Genomic DNA, 20,488 nt, shown 5'->3' with positions numbered 1-20,488 from the left:
CAGAGCCTCACTGCACTTCAGAAGGGACAGCCATCAGAGCCACTCAGAACAGAGACTCAGAGCAGGAAGTCACTGCAGCCAGGATGCTCCAGAGTGTACAGGAAGAAAGCAGCTCCTCAGAGACTCCTACGTGAACATGCGATACGTGTCCTCTGAGAAGTGACTTATTAAATGTGCTCACACGGTCCACCTCAGACTGCCTGGACGCGAACGGGGCTGGACAGAGATCAGAGGACGAACAACCAGGCCAGGAGAGGTTTTGGCCTTAGCTACACCTGTAAAAGGAAAGTCACCAGTTCCCTAGAGAGGAGGGCCGTAACTTAACACGAGACCGCCCACCTCATACTCAGGGTGTCTGAGCCTGAGTGCAGACAGTAGCGACGTGGCTGCCTCACTCGACCTGCCGTGGTGCTGTTCAGTGTCCCAAGGAATCTCTTCAGATGTTGTTATGGTAAAAATATGTCATTGTGAATTATCTCATGGTTACAATTAAAAGCAACACTGTCACTTCCGAATGACTGAAATGGCCATAAAGCTTTACGAGAATAATGTCCTGCAACCCTTTGTTAACAACCGTTCAGTTCCGCTCCCGCTTCTCGACCAGGACACGATTCTTTCACAGCGGCTAGAGGGACCCGCATGTTATGTTTGCATTTGAGGCGGGAGCATAACTGAGAAGAGCCTAGGCTCGTGACCCCGGTGGAGCTGGCGCTGACAGAACGCAGAGTGGACACGTGGCTGTGTGGAGGTCAGACGCGACGGCCCACTGACGACCCTGTCAGCACTGGCGCCCAGCACGCATTCGGCAAGGCCTGCACCCCGCCTCCCCCTGAGAAAGAGCGCCACCAGCCTGTTTTAATACCACGCGCGTCTGCAAGCCAGTGTTCTCGAACCAGTGAACATTCACCGTACGGGATCGGGCGGCAGCCGTGCTTCTCAGGCATCGACTAACGCATCTGTGAACAGTGCATTCCTGCCCGTGCCGGGAGGCCCAGCCCCTGTCCCCACGCTGCCACCTCCTCTCCACCGTCCTCACAAAGGCCCTGGGCTTGGGCCTGTGATTGGTCGTTGAGGTGAGGTGGGACAGAGCATCCGTACAGTGCTCAGATGCATTTAATTCTTCTTTACTTTAGTGCTTAAACCAAAAAAAGTAGCAGCAGCCTGTTCGCGGTCCACCTGGCTGGCCTACCTGCTGCCTCAGCCCATAGAAGGTGGCTATGGGCTGCGCGGCCCGGGGCTCGGCGCCCTCTGCGTACAGGTGGATGTCGTCCTCGACACTTTGCGCGGGCCAGAACCCCACCACGCCCCTGGCCTGCAGCTTCTTTTCACTAATCAGCACTTTCAGCATATTCTGCGCATCATCATAGACTTTTTTGGCCTCTTCGCCTATTAGGAAAATACAGGTAAGAATTCGCATGAAGATCTCAATAACCAGCAAAGAGTGCTTCTTCTAAAGCCACTACCCCTTCAACCATTTTTTCTCCACCTCTTTCCCCCTCAAATGCTTTGTCGGAGTTTGTCACCAGCATGACTCGCGCGGAGCAGCGAAGGGTTAGCGGTTCCTGCCAGTGCAGCTCCCAGTCTGCTTCCCCAGCTCGAGCCACTTTAACTTTTCCATTTAACCCAAAGCAGAGAGCCAGAGGTGTCTGTCACACAGAGGAAACGAAGCTGGGCGAATCCTTCTGTCACCGATGCTCCTCATGCACATACAATTCCACTGACCTCACAGGGGCCTCTGGGGACGTGGAGTCAGGTGGTCCCAGCCCCTCTCTAAGTGGCTTCAGCACTGCACCTAGGTGGCCTCAGCTCAAGGGCTCCCACAGGCTCTCACCTTCACAGGAGGCCAGGCTCCCAGGTCACCCTCCTCTCAGTTTCTGACTATGTGACACTGAGCTGCCTCGCCCAGGTAAGAGCCAGCAGGGTCTTCAGTCTTTTGTCAAGGGCATAGGCTGTCCAGCTGTCCTTTGGCCACTATGCCGCTTGTCTGGGGTCATTCAGGAGCAGTCGGAAGGAGAAGCTCCCCCCCGCCTGCTGCAGCCCCGGCTGGCCTGAACTGCTGGGTTGCAGTGCCCTAACACATACCGGGGACCCTCCGGGGGGCGGGTGGGGGACAGTTTCTAAGGCTCTCCTCGGCCCTGATCCCACGATTCTACCAGTCCCCTCCATCCTGCTCTGATCTGGCTGTTACCTCATCCCCTTAGCATCTGACCCCACGTCCCTAGGGGCAGGTCTGGGGGTGGGGTTGGAAGCGAGAAATGGGGCTAGCGGTTTATGGACCTGCTCACTTCTCCAGGTCAGCGCCCCCAATGGCCCTTCCCCTGCAATGCGCCAGGCGCGATGGAGCCCTCGCAGCTCTCCCAATCGGCAGGTGAGTCTGCCTTCTCACATCCGTCCCTCTGCCCGGAATGTCCTTTAACATCACCTCATCTCCAGTCCCAGCCTCAGTAACGCCCACTTACTCTTCAAAAAGCAGTTCAAACAGCACCTCCTCCAGGAAGCTGCCCCTGACCTCCCGGGCTGAGGTCCATCTCATCTTGTGTCCACAGAAGCCTGGGTCCCCCTTCACTGCGGCTGCAGTGCCCAGCACAGAGGCCGGTATGTAACTGACCTCGATAATCATTTATCAAAGAATGGATAAGCTGTCCAATTTGGTTGATACATAAAGACCATTAAAGAGCCGAGCCGGTAAACAACATCCTACGTTACATGACGACAGAGAACCGATTCCTGCTGACGCCAGGCACAGCGCTCACGCTCTGCTCCCGCCTCAGAGCCCGGCTCCGTGTCCGACAAGGGCACAGGAAGGACGGACTCGCTGAACTCACCTACGGTTTTGTCGTTAAATATCTTGGGGAAGCCTCGATTCGGGTACTTGCCCCGGAGCTGCCACACGTCAAAGAAAGGCTTCCAGTCGATGTAGTCCACCAGCCGCTGCAGGTCATAGTCTTCGAAGACCCGCGTCCCAAGGAACGTGGGCTTCACTGCAGGGAAGAGGCGCCGCTGTCAACACGGAGGGGGCCTTCCCGGCCGCCCTTCCCGCTGCCACCGCCCACACTCTGCCTCCCTCCTGTCACCGTGGGAGTTGTTTCACAGAGGGGAAACTTAAATTATCGAGGAGGCGTCATTCTGCAGCCAGCCTTCCGTAAAACCATTCTGCCCGCAGCCGACTGACTGCACGCCCTCCGCAGCATCCTCGACCCTCCGCCCACCCTGCCCAAGACAAAGGGAAGGCGTGGGTTAGGCTTCATGTCCGAAACCGGGCAACACTGGGATAAGGACCACTGTGGGGAGACATGTACGTGAAGTGTAAAGACCTGGAGCGATAACGTATGTGACCTGCTGCTACCCATGCACTTCGTCAGAGGATAAGGAAACACACACGGCCAAGGGCGTCAGTCGGGGTCGCGCGGGGGAGGGGCGCGCGGGGGGGACCTCCACTGCACGAGTTGTTTCGTTGTTTCTAAATGGGCACCGGGTTATTTCTTAAGTGTCTAGTGGGTACACAGGAACCACAGGAACGTTCAGTACGCTGTTCTTTACGCTTCCTAGTGAGTCTAAGATACAGCATCAGGGCAATGACAGTGAAGACCTCAGAGGCAGATGCCGTTTCTCTGCGCAGTAGCCCCCCGCTCCTGCCCCTGAGACTGTTGCGGGGTCAGGCCAGAGTCCACAGTGACGATCCCACTGCCACTTCCTGGCCCGCCCATCCTCAGCCTCCTGGTCTGCAAACAGGGGTCAGAGACGGCATGCTACGCCCCTCCCCCACCCCAGGCTCAGTGCTCTGGGGTAACAGAAGTCTCCAGAGCATCCTCTCTCACTAGACAGTAAGGGGGGGAGGTGGAAGTACAGGGAAAGCATGAGCAGGGTCTGACTGTGGCGGGAAGTCACCCTTTCACACGTCCACAGCGACTCCTTCCCATCTGTCCCTGCTCATCTTTGTGCTACGGGACGACGGTTCTTTGTAAACATTCCACTCTGTTGACTGTTTAAGTAAAAAGAAACTGCAGATAAAGTTTCCTCTCGCCTGGAAAGGCAGGAGAAACGTCTGGCTGCAGGATGTTGTTGAATGTTTGTCTTCCAGGGTTTAAGGTTTGTTGGAGGTTTTGCCACCAAAGCCCCTGAGAGGAGAGCCCTCCTTTGTCTGTTTACTGACTTCCTGCAATGACCCTAAGGGCTGTCCTCTAAAACAGCGGTCCCCAACCCCCGGGCTGCAGACTAGTACTGATCCATGGCCTGTTAGAAACTGGCCCACACATCAGGAGCGAAGCTTCATCTGTATTTGCAGCCACTCCCCAGCAATCACCGCCTCAGCTCCACCTCAGATCATCAGGCACTGGATGCTTATGGGAGCGCCAGCCCCTGGAGCTGAAAAGGCACTGCTCTAAAACACATCTGCGGGCCGCAGCTCAGGGCCCCGATGCTCCTCAGGCAGTGGGTCCAGAGCTTGGCAGAGGCCCCGCCCTGCCGGTAAAAAGGCCCCTAGAAAAGTGTCCACCGCTGCCTGGAGCCGTGGGCCTTCAGAGGACTATTTCCACCGAGATGCGTTCTGGATATCTGACTTGGTTAAAAGGCCCCTTCCGACAGTTTTCCAGTTTCACAGGGAAAGGTAAAGAGGAAATGACAGTTTGGACCGTTTGGTGATTCATGGTTTTCGAAGGCCCATCCTCCCGACTCTTCTGTAAAGAACCCCCTTCCTACACATCAGAGACTGTCAAACGTGGCAGTTAAGACACTCAAGGTCCCTCCATGACGCAGAGCCAGGAGCCGAGCCGGGACCAGAAACAGGCCTCCGACCCCATGCGCACCCTTCTGCCTGAACCACACTCGGCCCAGCACCTCCGACTTAATCTCCCAGCTCTGCTGGGCGTGTGCAGAACACACAGTGCGTGAGCAATGAATGCTGGTTTGAGACGTTACCTTGGAAATGTGGATTTAATTATCATAACCCCGTTCACCTGTCTCGGTTTTGCATTCATATCTCATGCTTCTCTGAGCCTGTCAAAACACCTAACACATTTTATTCCCTTGTGAACACCTACTTAAGGTAAGGAAGGGGGCTAGAAATAAAAAAGGGAGGAAAGGAAACCAAATAAAAGAAATTGAGAGAGAGAAGCATCGAGAGAGAATGAGAGAACAAGAAACAGGAGATCTGCTCTGCCGAGATGTTTTAAAGGCCTGTTCAACGCAAGGCCGTTTTCGGTTTCAGACATGCCACGTCTGCACTGGGGCCTGCCTGGGACCCAGGCCAACTCAGTGACAGAGCCACCCAGGCAGGTCTCCAGAGCTCGCTTCGAACCAAAGCACAGTACAGAGGAAAGCGTACGGGTTTAAGTCAGAGACAGAATCCTGCCAGCCTTCCAAGTTATCACCCCAAACTCAGTGTCCTCGGCTGAAAGTGGGGACACTAGCACATTTGTCACGAGTCGTGTCAAGGACTCAGAGCTGCTCCGGGTCAATCTCAGGACAGTGTCTGGTTCTCCTTAAATGGCACCTGTTTACTTTTCCTTTCGATCAGCATGGTCACCAATCATCGTCATTAGACACAGTCCAGCATCTCCAGCTGCCAAGTGAGTGCAAACGCCCTGTAGCCCACAGTTCCCACTGGCAGCCTTTCCCTGCCCAACAGCAAACGGACCTGGGGGAGGCTCCGACAGCCAGTCGATCTGGAAACCATTTTTTCTGGCTTGACTTAAGGTTAAGTATCTTCTCTCCTATGAAGAAAAGAAGTTATTCAGTCAGACACTCTCAGGTCTTCAGCTGCTACTATGAAAATATGTTCAAGAATGCTAGCATATAAATTTTGCAAGAAAACGACTTCTTTTATTAATAAAAATTTGTATTCTAAAAAGCTCTCCCTTTTCCATCCAATATGGCCTCACATCAGCACCAGAACATTTAGACAGTAAAGATTCAACGCGAATTCACTAAATACTGGTACGTAACTATGAGACCAACCTACAGCCTGAACTGCGAGGCCTGTGCTCTTAGAACAGCCGAAGCCAGGCGGACTGACCTGCTGTCCAGTGCCCCGAGGACCCAAAGGCAGAGCTACCCAGGGCCGGCCAACACCCTGAAGCACCTGCTTTCTTCACGATGCTTGTTACCTCATTCCACCTGCCTGGCCACCCCCAAAAGGCATCTCCCACACAAAGCCCGGCACGCAGATAACCAGGAAGGACATCCTGACGGCGTCTAAGGAGTGATTATGTCCAGTCTCCCGGGCCCCTGAAGCTCATCTCCAGGGCGCGGAGGGAAGACGTGCTGCAGTCAGCGCTGGGCAGTCGGGGGTGGGGAGGGGGAGTCGGGGTTCACAGTGTCCTAACTTCTTTGTTTTCTTCCACTGTTTCCTCAAGGACAGGGCCCGTGGAGTGCGTGCCCCCAGCACACTGTCGCGGTTCCCATCTCCCCGCTGGGTATGAGCTCGTGTGTTATTCACCCCTGCGACTTGGTTACCAGCGCAGCACCCAACACCCACTGTGGACGACCCAACAAACATTGGGAAGAATAAACAAAATTAATTTTAATATAACCAAACATTGTTGGGAACTCAGACACCGAAGAACTCTGATCTTATCCAGAAAATAGGACTTCTCTAGAATGATCCTAAACCTTTACTCCCTCAAAACGGTGAAGGTCCATTAAAAAACATAGGATGGTTTTATTACCCTTAGCGAGGCCTGACCTGCTTTTGTCACTTACCTTGAGAGACTCGTAATGGTCCTGTCTAATGTCTTCATACTCTTCCATGATCTCCTCAAAGAACTCATCCTTCAGATTCTCATCTAATAGCTGAGAACACTGGGAACGCAAGAGCCAAGGTCCATAAGCACAGAGCAGTGAAAAAAAAAAGACAAAACGTGCAATACTGGTCAGTTCTGGTGCCCGGCAGCTTTCTTGTGTTCACGTCATCTCCTCTCCCTTCACTAACTTCGATAACTCCTCCCTGTGCCAGAAAGGGTTAACTCATCAGGCCTGGGAGGTGGCCCTTGGAACATCCCACCTGATAAGTGTCTCCACCTACCTGGGGCCTTGGGCCGCACCACACGGTGTATGCTGGCGAAATGACCGGTTTATGCCAGCACAAAGTGACTTTGGGGGGACTTGGCTCACGCTGTACCTGTCTCAGCTCTGAAGGTGTTGAAGACTGGGTAACCAACATCAGTCACGTGGGCATGATCCCAGTGAAAGCCCGGATACCACGGCTCAGGTGAGCCTCCCTGGCTGGCACTGCCTGTGCATGCTGTCACATACCAACGGTGGCAGAGCCGGACGCTGTCCCTGGGACTGCACAGGGAGTGCACACCTGGAAGCTCACACCTGCTCTTCCCTGTTCCGCTCTGTGCATCTTTGCCTGGCTGATTTTAATCTCTATCCTGTCGCAGTAATAAAGCCGGGTTGTGAGCATAACAGCATTCTGAATTCTGTGAGTCCTTCTAGCAAATCACTGAAACTGAGGGTGGTCTTGGGAACCCATACGCACTGGTTGGGCACCTCTCATCAGCGTTTCAAGGACACTGTTCGTTTCTCCATCACTGCACTGACCATTGACTTGGTATCTGACTGTGGGTCAACTTCCCTGCCTAGAAGACAAGCCCTCTGAGGCAGGGGTCGTGTCCCTGTCTCTAGCTCAGTGCCTGGCACCTGCACGGTGCACCCACCTACCTAGCTGTCTGCTGAAGGAATGAGGCTGATCTTCGCGGTTAACTGGGAGCTTCTGCTCAAACAAGGAAGGACACGGATCGTGTGGGACACAGGAGGCTACTCTGTGGGCTGTCAGACTGGCATCGGCTGACTGCCGTGGAGGACCGTGACGATTAAGCTGGTGGAAGAGCTCACCGCCAAAGCTCAAAGCAGAACCACAAAGAAAAGAGAAAGGGCTGCTACTGATCACAGCACAGCGCCGCCTGGCTCTGCGTCCTCCCGCGGGACTTCCTACCACACGAAAGCGGCAAGTTCGACGGCACCATTTGAAATGAAGGAAGTGAGACCGGCTGGAGGCCAGAGTGCTGACCAGCTTTAAATGTCCGTAATTCTATATGAATTCTCTAAGTATCTCTAACATCCCCATCACCCGAGACGTAGTATGAAACCAAATCATTATTAAGGAACGTAATCAGAAAAGGCCACGGTGGCAAGCTAAAAATTGCCTCACGTGGGCCTCACTTCAGTGGGGTCCCCACCCCAGCAGAGTCCAACAACAAGAAGGGGGGGGCCTGCCTCCACGCTCCCCAAAGGACATGCATGCATCTTGCTGGATTTAAACTCTGAGAAAGCAAAATCCCAACACCCAAGGAAGGTAACACAACCTGGCACAGGGACGCTGGGGAGACAGTCTGTTGGCACCGCCACACCCGCACGGAGCCGCTTTCCCAGAGCCGCCGTGACGAGCCCCCTCTGCCCAGTGTGACTTGTTGATGGAACGAGTTTGTGGCCAGTTACGTGGGCTACGCCATGTGAGCCTGCCACTCAGGTCAGAGCCCATCACGCGTCTTCATGCCGACCACGGGGACAGCGCACAGCTTTGCTTTTCCATTTTTTTATTTTTCATGGTCACAGCAGCAAGTTAAATGTTTTTCGATCTGGAAATAGGTCATTTAAAAAATTCTACATTCCTTTAGCTCCGGCATGGATTAAGAAATGTATTCTGTGTTTGTAATTATTTCTAAATGGCTGAGATCTCTCTAGGCTGGTGTCGAGGTCAAAGGTCTCTTGGACCCACGGTTCCCCTCACTGAGACCGGCGTTCCCGCTGCCATTTCGGGAGTGGCCTCTGGGAGCCCAGGGCGCCCACTGCCCTCCTTCCAGCAAAGCAGACAACAGCAGCGACACCATCACGAGCTGCAGGCTATTCTTCCACATTTTTTTTAGTAGAATTAGACACAAATAAGTAAATGCTGGGCAATACCCCTGACTCTCAACGCTCTCGCTCCTCGTTTTGCGACACCCTGAGTTAGGTAAGGCTCCACACTTACCACCACCACGCTCTTCGAGGCGTCCAGGACGTGGATTACAGGTGCGCTGTACCGTGGAGCGATTTTAACTGCCGTGTGCGTTCTGAGAAGAGAGGTCAGAAGGAAAACACATCCATCAGTGCTGACAGCTCCTACACGAGTCCTGTTCAGAACCATTAGAGATAATGTGTTTCTGCTGAGCTTTCCAGAGGAGGATGTCAAGGTACTTCTACATACTGAACTTCAAATTCCCCTTGTAAAACAAGAATGACTTTCTCTCTACCCTAAGATGGGAAAAAGACATGGGTTTGTTGGCCCAGGCAGCAAAGAAGTCTGTGACAAATGAGAAAGACTTTGTCCTTAGCCCTCTGCCAACAGGGGATGAGTCTGCCTGTCTGAACTCGGAGCAAAACAGCCCAGGCAGTTGCACTTCGCTGTCATTAAAGAGAAGTTGAGTTTCTTCCTCAAGGTGAGTTAGGATACCAGCCAGGGCCCTGGGGAACCAGACACTAGGCAGGAGGTACAGGACACCACGCCCTGCCGCTGTGCTCTGCCCTAGGAGACACCACCATTCCCCAGCCCGACCCCGCCTCGTCCCTGTCGTGCAGAACTTCAGGCCTTAAGTAAATTCAACACAAAATAGCACAGAGAGGCAAGAGCAACAAAAACATTTTATAGTAACACTGGCTCAGCCCCAAATCCCTATTTCCAAAAGTGAAAGTGCAAGTCGTTAGGAAGAAATACCCTTTAATCCTTGAAATTACCTAATTAACTAAAGTGCAAAGCAAATTGCCCTGATTATCGAATGTTTATAGCAACAGCATAGCCTACATACCCGCTACTTCATTACAGAACGTAACATATGAAAGTGAAAACTGAAAACGCACTGCCCCCTCACACCAGTTAAAGCGGGGTGCTGGAGACGGGAGCGAGGCGGCCTCTACCGCAGCATCACTGGGGGGGGCAGCACCCCGAGCTGGCAGTGCTCCCCAGCCTTTCTCCACCTCTCCTCAAGAAGCAGCGCTCTGCCCCACGTCAGACACTTTCGGATTCCTTCCCCTCCACTTAAATGTATTTTCATTTGGAAAGATGTCCAGAATTCGCTATCGAGTGAGAAAAAAAACAAAGTAGCAGAATAGTATGTTTAATACAATTCTATTCTTTTGAAAACAAACACTACCACCCACGACCTGCCCCTGCCAAGCAACCTTATACAAAAGTTTCTGTATATTTAGAAAAAACAGAGAGATGCACATCAAGTGTCAACACCGGTTCTGTGCAGGCGACAGGTAGGGCGCGAGAGGCTAAATTTTACTTCATATTCCTCTGAGTTGCCTGACGTGTTCTAACAAGTGTGGGTTATTGAGGTAATTTTTAAAAACCAAGAGGATATTAAAGGTGCAATATATGTGTGTGTTTTTCAGAGGCTTCTCAGGGAAGGCTTTAAAAATTCCTTCATAATGAGACAGACAAGACTGCACCGGACCCCTTTTAAGGGTATCGCTGCACATGAACAGGAAGCAAAGGACTAAATGACCCACAGGAGCGGAGCTGCATGATGCACGGTCAGGCCTAAGCATCAGTGCAGACGCCTCTGGCCCGGGAGCCTGGGGAGCAGTGCAGACGGTGCCAGACCCAGGTCCTGGCGCAGGTAAACAAACTCACTGCCTCCTGAGGACCTGTTTTGTGCCTGGTGTGTGCTCAAGGGCCAAAGCCTCGCAGACAGCGTTTGCCTTCCGAACAGCAGGAAAAGCTACAGAGAAGAGGCTGTTTCCAGTTTCAAAACAGAACGCAAGTCAGACTCTGCTGCTCCCTCCCCTTCAGGTCAGCTCTGTGAAGACACGAATATTCCTCAGTATGGTTTCTGCATGAAGTTCCTCCAGGAAACATTACATTAAGCCTGATGTACTTTGGTGACATTTCTCTTAAAGAGAACTAGTACGATTTTAAAATTTAAAATACAACTAATATTTATTAAGCATCTGAGGATTCTCAGTGCAATTCTTTGATGATCTTCTGCACAAGCGCACTGAGAAAAAAATGATGGGTTCCACTGTCTGAATAAATAAATAAAAAGCAAAGAGCTGCTTTCCAATGTAAAAACGGACAAAGCTAGATGAGCACAGGTATGAAACTCGAGCTTGCTCAGCCACCGAGAGTGCTTTTGGTTTCCTTATAAAATAATTAGACATTGATCCACTTTCTTCTAAGCTCCCATGTCTGCAGCCTTGTCCTGCTGGAGACTTCTTTCTAAAGACCGAAAAGATGCAAAACATTGGACTCTCTCCTCCCCTTCCTCCCACTCCTACGAACCCAGGGCAAAGGGCTAGATGCTGAGGCTGAACTGCAAATCCGTATCTGCCAAGTCACCCATCAATGCCTAGGATTTAGGAAGTCATCTTCCACACTTGCCAAATGGCCATGATCATGTTAACCTCAGAAGATATATAAAACTCCGAAAAAGAGCAAGTACTCCGAACATTTATTTCAGGTCATATCTTATCCCAGAATTAATTGAAAGTGTTTTGCATAAATGCGGGATGACCAAAATTTAAAATCTGATTAGAAAAATGAGAGAAAGGGGAAATAAAGGTGGAGAGATTAAGATGCAATCGGAGTGAAAATCAGCATATAAAATTTATTCCATGAAATCCTGTACACAGGCCTGAGCTCAACTCACAGAGGAAAATGATATCAGTTATGTGATTCGACACCTTGCTTCCTAACAATAAAAAAAAACTCGGAAAATTGCCTCTAGCTTTGAGCAACGTGACTTCCTCTTGAATTCTTCATTATTCATAAAAAATAATTGGAAAAGACATTTTGCAGCTATTGGCTTTAAACCAGTTAAAAGCTGAGAGCTAACTGTTGGACTGTACCCTTGAGAAGTTCCGTAGCTAATAGGACCATATTTCCATCAAAGTCATTGCTGGTTTGTGATACCAAACCCATCTGTATTACACACAGGAGAATATTCTACTTTCTATTCTCTCATAGCTAAAGGTTAAGAAAGGACAGTCTGAGCAAATTTGCACCCACAGATGACCCCAAGTCTGTATAAATCCTTTTGGCCTCACCAAGGATCTGTCCATTGGCTAGCCCTGAGCCTCATTTCAAGAGACCCGGGGACACAGCTCTAATTCTCTCATGCTGCTGCAGGCCACTGAGGTCTGCAAAGCCCTAATGTTACAGCCCCTCAGAGGTCTGCTCTCGTGACGACCTGGAAGCCCTGAGCTGCCGTCTGGCTCAAATACAGTTAGTAGGGGAAAGCTCTGGAACACTGCTGGGCCCCCAGTAGGCCTTCAGAGGTAATAATAAGGCTCTCAGAGGGCTTCTGAGGCATCCGAATTCGTGAATACTTTCTAGCAGGATTATATGGCTTTCTTCCACAGATGCAAAAAGCACTAACCATAAAAGAGACTGATAAATCACACATCATAAAAATTAAGAACTTTTTTTTATCTAAAAATGCCACTCAGACACCAAAAGGCTAGCCATATTGGAAGACTCTATTTGCAAAATATATTTCTGATAAAGGGCTTGTATCCAATATAAAGAATGCATATAAAATCAAAAAAGACAGAATGCTCAATTAAAAAAATAGACTTGAAAGCTATATCCAAATGGTCAACAGACATATGAAAAGGTACTCACCATCAGTCAGCAGAGAAATACGAATGAAAACCACATCAAAGTATTATTACATACATACAAAATGAACGAAATGGAAAACACACAAAAGTGAATAAAATGGAGAATGATGTGGAATAACCGGAACTCTCACAATTGCCAGTGGGAGAGTAATAAATACAAACACTTTGGACAACTACCTGGCAATATCTAACGCAGACGGTCAGGTGCCTATCTTATGATCCAGCAAGCTGGCTTCGGGGCAGAAATACACACACAGCAGCATTCTGGGTAATGCCCCCAAAATGGAAAAACCCAAATGTCCACCAAATAAGCCATTGTACATTATTATATAATGTAATATTATACCACAGTGAGAAACAAACAAAAAAAACAACTATTGCAACAATGAGTTTGGGCCTCAGACATAATGTTGAGCAAAATAAGCAGACACAGAAGAAAGTCCACAGGATCCCACTGACACAGAGCTGAAACGCGGGCAAAACCGGCCTAGGTGACAGTAGACAGAACGGTGGTTGGTGTTGCTGGAAAGGAACCCAATGAGGTTGCTAGTGCCATTAATGTTCTATTTCTTGATCTGGGTGCGGTTATGGGGGTGGGTTCACTTTTGTAAAAATTTATCAAGTTGTATATCTATGACTTGTGTGCTTTTCTGTATGACTGTTACACTTCGGTGAAAGTGCTCACTTAATTAAGAGTGCTTGGTGAAGCAAGACTCCAAGTCTGAGACACCCCCTGTCACTATTACTACTGGAGCCGGAATGGGGAAATCACACGAAAGTTCTTGGAGATTGCTGGAGAGTCTGTTTCCCCAAGGCTGCTTGAGCACACGACAGAGATGCGGATGCTTACCTGGAAGCACTGCTACTGGCTATTATTTTCCAAGTAATTTTTCCGAAACTACAACTGGTACAGAAGAGAACAGACCCAGAAAGGACAGAGCTCATGGGGAAACAAAGCACCGGAGAGCTGGAAGACCCCAGAGGACCCGGGACCCAACTGTCTGCCTTTACGTAGCACAGTTGCGATTCCCAGTTGGTAAGAACAGACATTTGTATCACAGCAAAATTACAACTACAGAACAGCCATCATTGGGAGTCGCCCTAAGTCTAGCTGAACAGAAGTCCTACAATTCAGGACACACAGATGAGGCCACCTTGAGACTGGGAGGAGGGGCAGAGACATGGAACAAGCTAGTCTCACGCCTGCACGTAGCAGTTGAGAACTGGAGAAAATATCTCAGAGGCAGAGTTCCCCCATGAAGACCCAGCCTCACACTGGGCACCCCAGCCCAGGGTTCTAGTGCTAGGAAGAGAAGTCCCCATAATTTGTGGCTGTGAAAACCAGAGAAGATTGTGACTGAGATGGAGGGCTGCAGGAGTACTGGGCATTCCTCTTAAAGAGCCCATGTGCAGATTTACCACTGATGGACTCACTTGCTCCAAGCGCCAGCGCTGGGGAAACAGCTCGAAAGGCGCCAGGGACACATGAGGAGGAAATGAATTGTCTGGCCTCAGGGCGAGGGCTGGAACGGCAGCTTCCTCCCAGACAGAAACCTGAAAGAGGGCGCTGTTCCTTTGTTGGGCCCTACTCCCTCCCCACGTGCAGACACAGACAACCATATCTGAGTCTCCACCAACCTAACACAGGTCACCTTGCTCTGGTGATTCCCTGAGACCCCGCCCCACCTAACTTTCAGGCCCACTCAAGATACTTCCAGTGGCCTTTCCATACAAACGGCCTGTCTCGGCTCAGGCTGCAGACTTTCCTAAAATCCCTCTAGGGTCCATAAAACCTAAAAAGCAGCATCTGGCCTCAGTGTACCCCACACCTCTTGCTGAGCAGCCCCAACCCCAGCACTAGTATCGGCCAGCCTCAATTTACAGTTTGGCCTTTTGAGGTACATTTAAGCCCAACACAGGTGGCCAAAAACTATGTCTTGCTTAGTGTCTCAGGCCAGATGTCCCCAGGCATGGCACGGGCTGTGGCTGAACTTGGCCTGTAGAGGGGCCCCTACAGGAGGTCCTACAGGAGGTCCTAGGGCTAGCACGCCTGGTAGCCAGCTTCAGTCTGAGCACATCCTGGGGTCACATCTGAAGATGACACACCCAAAGGGCAGATTGGGCAGACATCGGAGCACTGCTAAAGCGAATCCTGCTCCATAGGGTCAACCCCTGCACAACAGCTCCTCCACTGCAGCCACGGCCAGCCCTCACGACCAATCAGCTCGAGGGTCAATCCTTCCCACTGACGTGCAAATAGCAATCGAGGCTCAACTACAACAGGAAGGCACATAAACCCATAAAAGAGACACACCTGGAGCACCCAGGTCAGGTGACAAGAGAGTCTGCAACACTGGGCCCCACAGGACACCCACTCTATAAGGCCACCTACTCTATAAGGCCACTCTACTAAGACCAGGAGACAGAGCAGCCCTACCTAATACATAGAAACAAAAACAGGGAGGTAGCCAAAATGAGAAGACAAAGAAACACGTCCCAAATGAAAGACAGAATAAACCTCCAGAAAAAGAACTAAACAAAATGAAGATAAGCAATTCAGCGAAACACTGGTTATAAGGATGCTCAATGAACTTAAGGGAAAAGTAGATGAACTCAGTGAGAACTTTCATAAAGAGTTAGAAAACATAAAGAACCAGTGAGAAAAAGAATACAATAACTGAAATGAAGAATATCTTGGGAGGAATCAACAGTAGATTAGAAGAAGCAGAGGATCGAATCAGCAATTTAGAAGATAAGGTAGCAGAAAACATCTAATCAAAACAGCAACAAAAAAAAAGAATCCAAAAAAATGAGGATGGTTTAAGGGGCCTCTGGGACAACATCAAGCATACCAACATTTGCATCAGAGGGGCACCAGAAGGAGAAGAGAGAGAGCAAGGAATTGAAAACCTATTTGAAGAAATAATGATGGAAGATTTCCCTAACCTGGCAAAGGAAATAGACATACAAACCCAGAAAGTGCAGAGAGTCCCAAACAAGATGAACCCAAAGAGACCTACACCAAGACGCATAGTAATTAAAATGCCAAAGGTTAAAGACAAAGAGAATCTTAAAAGTAGCAAGAGAAAAGCATTAGTTACCTAAAAGGAAACTCCCATAAGACCGCCAGCCAATTTCTCAAGGGAAACATTGCAGGCCAGAAGGGATTGGCACGAAATATTTAGTGATAAGAAGCAAGGACCTACAACTAAGACTACACTACCTAGCAAAGCTCTCATTTAGAATCAAAGGACAGGTAAAGAGTTTTCCAGATAAGGAAATGCTAAAGGAGTTTGCCACCACCAAATCAGTATTACAAGAAATGTTAAAGGGACTTCTTTAAGAAGAAAAAAATAAACAATATGAATAGTAAAATATCAATACCTATACGATGAAAGTCATCAACAATTACTTTAAATGTAAATGGATTAAATGCTCCAATCAAATGACATAGCGTGACTGAATGGATGTGGAAACAAGACCCTTACATATACTTCCTGTGACAGACTTCAAGTCGAAAGTCACACACACAACACGAAAAGTAAAGAGATGAAAAAAGATATTTCATGAAAATGGAAACAAACAAACAAAAACGACTGGGGTGGCAACACTTATACCAGACAAAACAGACGTTAAAACAAAGGCTATTACAAGAGACAAAGAAGGACCCAATAATCCCACATCGGGGTATTTATCTGAAAAAACATAAAACACTAAATTGAAGGGACACGTGAATTCATATGTTCATTGCAGCATTATTTACAGTAGCCAAGATATGGAGGCAACCTGGGTGTCTATCAATGGATGAATAAAGAAGAGGTGGTCCATATATACAATGGAATTTTACTCAGCCATAAAAATGGACAAAATCTTGCCATCTGCTACAGCATGGATAGACTCAGAGAGTACTGTGTTGAGTAGAGTAAGTCAGAAAAAAAATGCCATAGAATTGCACTTACATGTGAAATATAAAAAACGAAATAAACAAACAAACGAAACAGGAACAAACTCATAGATACAGAGAATGTTTGATGGTTGTCAGATGGGAGAAAGGTTGGCGTGTGGGTGGACGGATTAAGAAGGACAAACTGGTAGTTATGAAATAGTCATCGGGATGGAAAAATACAGCATAAGAAATATAATGAGCAAAATTGCAGTAACTCTGTGTGGCATTAGATGGGTACTAGATTTACCAGGGTGATCACTTTATAAGTTATATGAATATCTGATCACTATGTTGTAACCTGAAACATATCACATGCCAACTGTAATTAATACATTAAAAATTATAAAAAAAAAAACACCAGACATTTGTGATAGCAGGAAGAGATCGAGGGATATTTCTGATCTGATTAATTCTAACCTGATATACCAGGTTATAATTGTTAAGAGTCATTTATGGCTAATTTTGCCAATGATATATCTTGGGAGGCTAGTTATGTTGCTTCTGACTGTTTTTTCAAAAACCTCATTAATCTGGTGACTCTCACTTGGTAAGAAATATAATAGACTATTTGGAAATGTTCCATTTTGCACAAGTAGCAATGTGGTTTCCTGATCTTGAACTTCTGAATGTAGCGTCCTACCATATAAAATGATTCCTATTTTGAAACCAGCATCACATTTACAGAACTCATAATGCATTTCATTACATCTGCTTGTTTAAATATTTATTTATTCTATTTTAGAACCGTGACTTTAAAAGGTATTTCACTCTGACAGTCCATAGATTCACTTACCATTCTCTTTACTAAGCTAATGACTACTCACATCCAAATCATCAGTTACCCAAGTCCATGCTCACTGAAACCCCAGTTACTAATGAGTGGTCACGTGGAGATCGATCTGCCACGTGTCCTTCGTGGAAAGAAAGACCACAGTTCCTAATGTGATCAATAGCCACACCGCTGAGTCCTCAAGTATAAAAAGCAATTAGTGGATAAACGACATAGAACACTGTGGCTACTAGGGAAAATGATCCATTCAGATCATAAATGGAATGATGGTTAATCTTGTGTGTCAATCGGGCTAAGCCATAGGACCCAGATTTTGGTCAAACACCAATCTAGATGATTCTGTGAAGGTTTATTTTAGATGTTATGAACACCGAAGCAGCAGACTGAGTGAAGCCGATTACCCTCCACAATGCGGGTGGGCCTCACCCGATCAGTTAGAGGCTGCGAGAGGAAAGACCGAGGTCCTCGAGGAAGGACTTCTGCCTCCAGAAGCCTCTGGACCCAAGACTGACGTACCAACTCCCGCCTGGTCTCTAGCCGCTCACTTCCCCAGGATTTCAGACTTAGCAGTCCCCATAAGCACACAAGCCAATTCCTTAAAATAGATCAATCAGTCAACCTCCCTGCCCCCTCCCCCTTTCTCCATGTGTGTGTGTATGCATCCTATTGACTGTTTCTCTGGAGAACACTGACTAATGCAAATGGCTTAACATATCGTTATCTCTAGTGTGGAAGGAACTGTGGAGTAGCTCTGACCAGACTTCCCGTGTGTTTTTGTATCAGAAAAACAAACTGAAGGCTTTGTGGGACTGTCAGGTTCCACACTCCACCTGGATGTTGCTCCCTGACCAAGTGAATGTTCATGCTGTTGATGTAAGAATGCCCTAACCTGCAGAGAACTTTTATAAGAGCCAAAACTGATGACAATTGTCAGGAAGCAAGATCTCGAACACTCTGAAGAATGACAGTTTTGCAGTTTCTCTTATGCCTTTGGGATTAAGGAGGGAACATAGGAAGGTTACATGAAGATGGCAGGAGTTGGATTAGGGATAGTTAGGATTACTGCTCTCTTGAGGGTGGTTACGCCCTCAAGGGGTGTCACCTGTGGCGTGTCAAAGGTGTGCTAACCTAGGTGCCGAAGGGCAACAGGAGGGGCTGGCTTCGAAACCTTTCACTGAAGAGGTTAAAGGCCTGGGGCGGGACCTGCCCAATTAGGCATTTATGGTTTATTCCAGGCCCCTTTCTGTCCACTGTGTCCTAAGGAATGTGTCATGAGAAGTCTGATACACACAATTAGCATAATTCTCACCAAAAATCATTATGATCATGACCCCTGGAAAAATCTGACAAAATGAATAATGATATGATCAAATATGAACTTTCTCCTCTTTAAACTGTTTAATCCAAAGTTTCCCCCTTTCAAAAACAACTTCCCAAGGTAATGCTTTGATTCGATCTCACGAGGCTGGCTTTCTGTTTCAACTACTACAACGTAAGAGTTTCATCAGGGAATCTGTAATTACTCAATCAGACACCTGCTTCAAAGTAGAGAGTGGGCTACAGTTCAAGCCATGTCTTTGTGTCAAAAAAGCTTCTCCACTTAGTTGGATTTCGAGAGGAATCAAGTGTTTGTTAGAAATCTCAGGAACTGAACAGGAAGTGAGAGGACCATTATCACCAGCCAAAGGGATCCACAGAAAGGCGAAGGGCGGGGACCGCGAAGGCAGCTCCTGCAGCGCTGCAGAAGTGTTCCAGAAGTGTTCCCGCTCTTGTCCACATGAAGAACAGGAAGTTCAAGTGTTTATGCGTGAGGAGCCACGGCACGAACAAACACAAGGGAGAACGACGCGGGTCTTACCGCAGTCTTCAGACACCGGCATTTCGGAGACTGCGAGGGGGAGACGCGACTCAGGGGCGGGACTCACCGCGAAGTGGTGGCCCCTCCGATCAACAACGGGACCCTTATCGCTAATCTCTCCATCTCCTTGGCAACGAATATCATTTCATCCAGGGAAGGAGTGATGAGTCCCGACAGGCCAATTATATCTATTATTTAAAAAACAAAAAAGGACAGTGAGAAGGAGGATGAGAGAAAAGGAGGAAAAGTATCAAAGCTCATTTTAAAAACTTTGTGATAAAGACCACAAAACCTACTATGAATTCCCAATTTCTAATTCTAAGACATCACCTTTGGGGTTTCAATTTATTGTTTGCTTTTGGTAATAAATATCATTTGTACCTTGCCAAAGACCTGGAAAGCCGTGAAATAGAATATATTATTAATTTATGATTTCCCAGATTATAACATGTCACGATGTTCAAAGAAAAATAAAAAGTACATAGAGAAAAAACTTAACACAACACCTTCTCCCGCAAGGAGCCTGCTGTGCCCGTCCCCGGTCTGCAGACCGATGAAGGAGTTTCAGGGTTCCCTGCTCACCTCTTCAATCCCCACTATAAATGGCCCTGAAAGCAGCCCCTGCAGAAGACCTGGCGCCCGGTCATCTGAACGTCCCAGCAGTCCCCCCCGGCCTGGGGCAAACCAGCCCCTGCCAGACAGATGCAGGGGGTGCCCAGTACAGTCCCAAGGTACCTGCTTTGTGGTCAACAGCCGCCTTCAGTATCTTGTCGCAGGGAGTCATGACCCCCAAGTCGATAACTCTGAGGTACAGAAAGGAAAAGTGAGAGAATTAATGAGAACTCGTCAGAGACGAAGCGGAAATGAGTATTTTTATTTAGCCGTCAGACACTGCTCTGCTGTAAACTGGACCCGCACTGAAGCACTCACTGAACACCAACTGTCTCAAGTACAACTACCACTTACTGAACACTTCGCTACGCCGGGCACTAAGCTACGCATTTTTAAGCAGCTTTATTGATACGTAATTCACACAGCATAAAATTCACCCATTTAAAGTACATAATTCAATAGTTTTTGGTATATTGCACTATTATTTTTCAAAGCTCTGGTAAAATATATAATTTGCCCTTTTGACTATTTTTAAGTGTACGATTCAGTGGCACTAGTTACAATCAGACACAATGCTGGAGAACCGTCATCTCCAATATTTATTTTGAAAACTCTTCCAACACCCCAAATAGAAACTGTGGAATCACTCAGTAAAACCGCCCAGTCCCCCTCCTCCGGC

The 20,488-nt window shown here is 48.3% G+C and overlaps 1 protein-coding gene across 4 annotated transcripts in view; it reads right to left on the bottom strand.

Moving 5' to 3' along the window:
- The window catches only part of MTR (5-methyltetrahydrofolate-homocysteine methyltransferase), an 89,411-nt gene that overhangs the window by 5,930 nt on the left and 62,993 nt on the right, over positions 1-20,488 (bottom strand). For all 4 annotated transcript variants that reach the window (XM_039850404.1, XM_039850401.1, XM_039850403.1 and 1 more), the window contains 7 exons: positions 19,933-20,000; positions 19,265-19,385; positions 8,972-9,053; positions 6,700-6,798; positions 5,636-5,711; positions 2,826-2,981; positions 1,190-1,386 (listed from right to left, as the gene is read on the bottom strand). In XM_039850404.1, the coding sequence (XP_039706338.1) occupies positions 1,190-1,386; positions 2,826-2,981; positions 5,636-5,711; positions 6,700-6,798; positions 8,972-9,053; positions 19,265-19,385; positions 19,933-20,000 (799 nt within the window). The remainder of the gene's footprint in view (positions 1-1,189; positions 1,387-2,825; positions 2,982-5,635; positions 5,712-6,699; positions 6,799-8,971; positions 9,054-19,264; positions 19,386-19,932; positions 20,001-20,488) is intronic.

The sequence above is a fragment of the Pteropus medius genome, unplaced genomic scaffold (genome assembly GCF_902729225.1).
Source record: "Pteropus medius unplaced genomic scaffold, Ma_sr-lr_union100, whole genome shotgun sequence".
NCBI classification, from domain to species: Eukaryota; Metazoa; Chordata; class Mammalia; order Chiroptera; family Pteropodidae; genus Pteropus; species Pteropus medius.
This window is presented reverse-complemented; position numbering and strand designations above follow the sequence as displayed.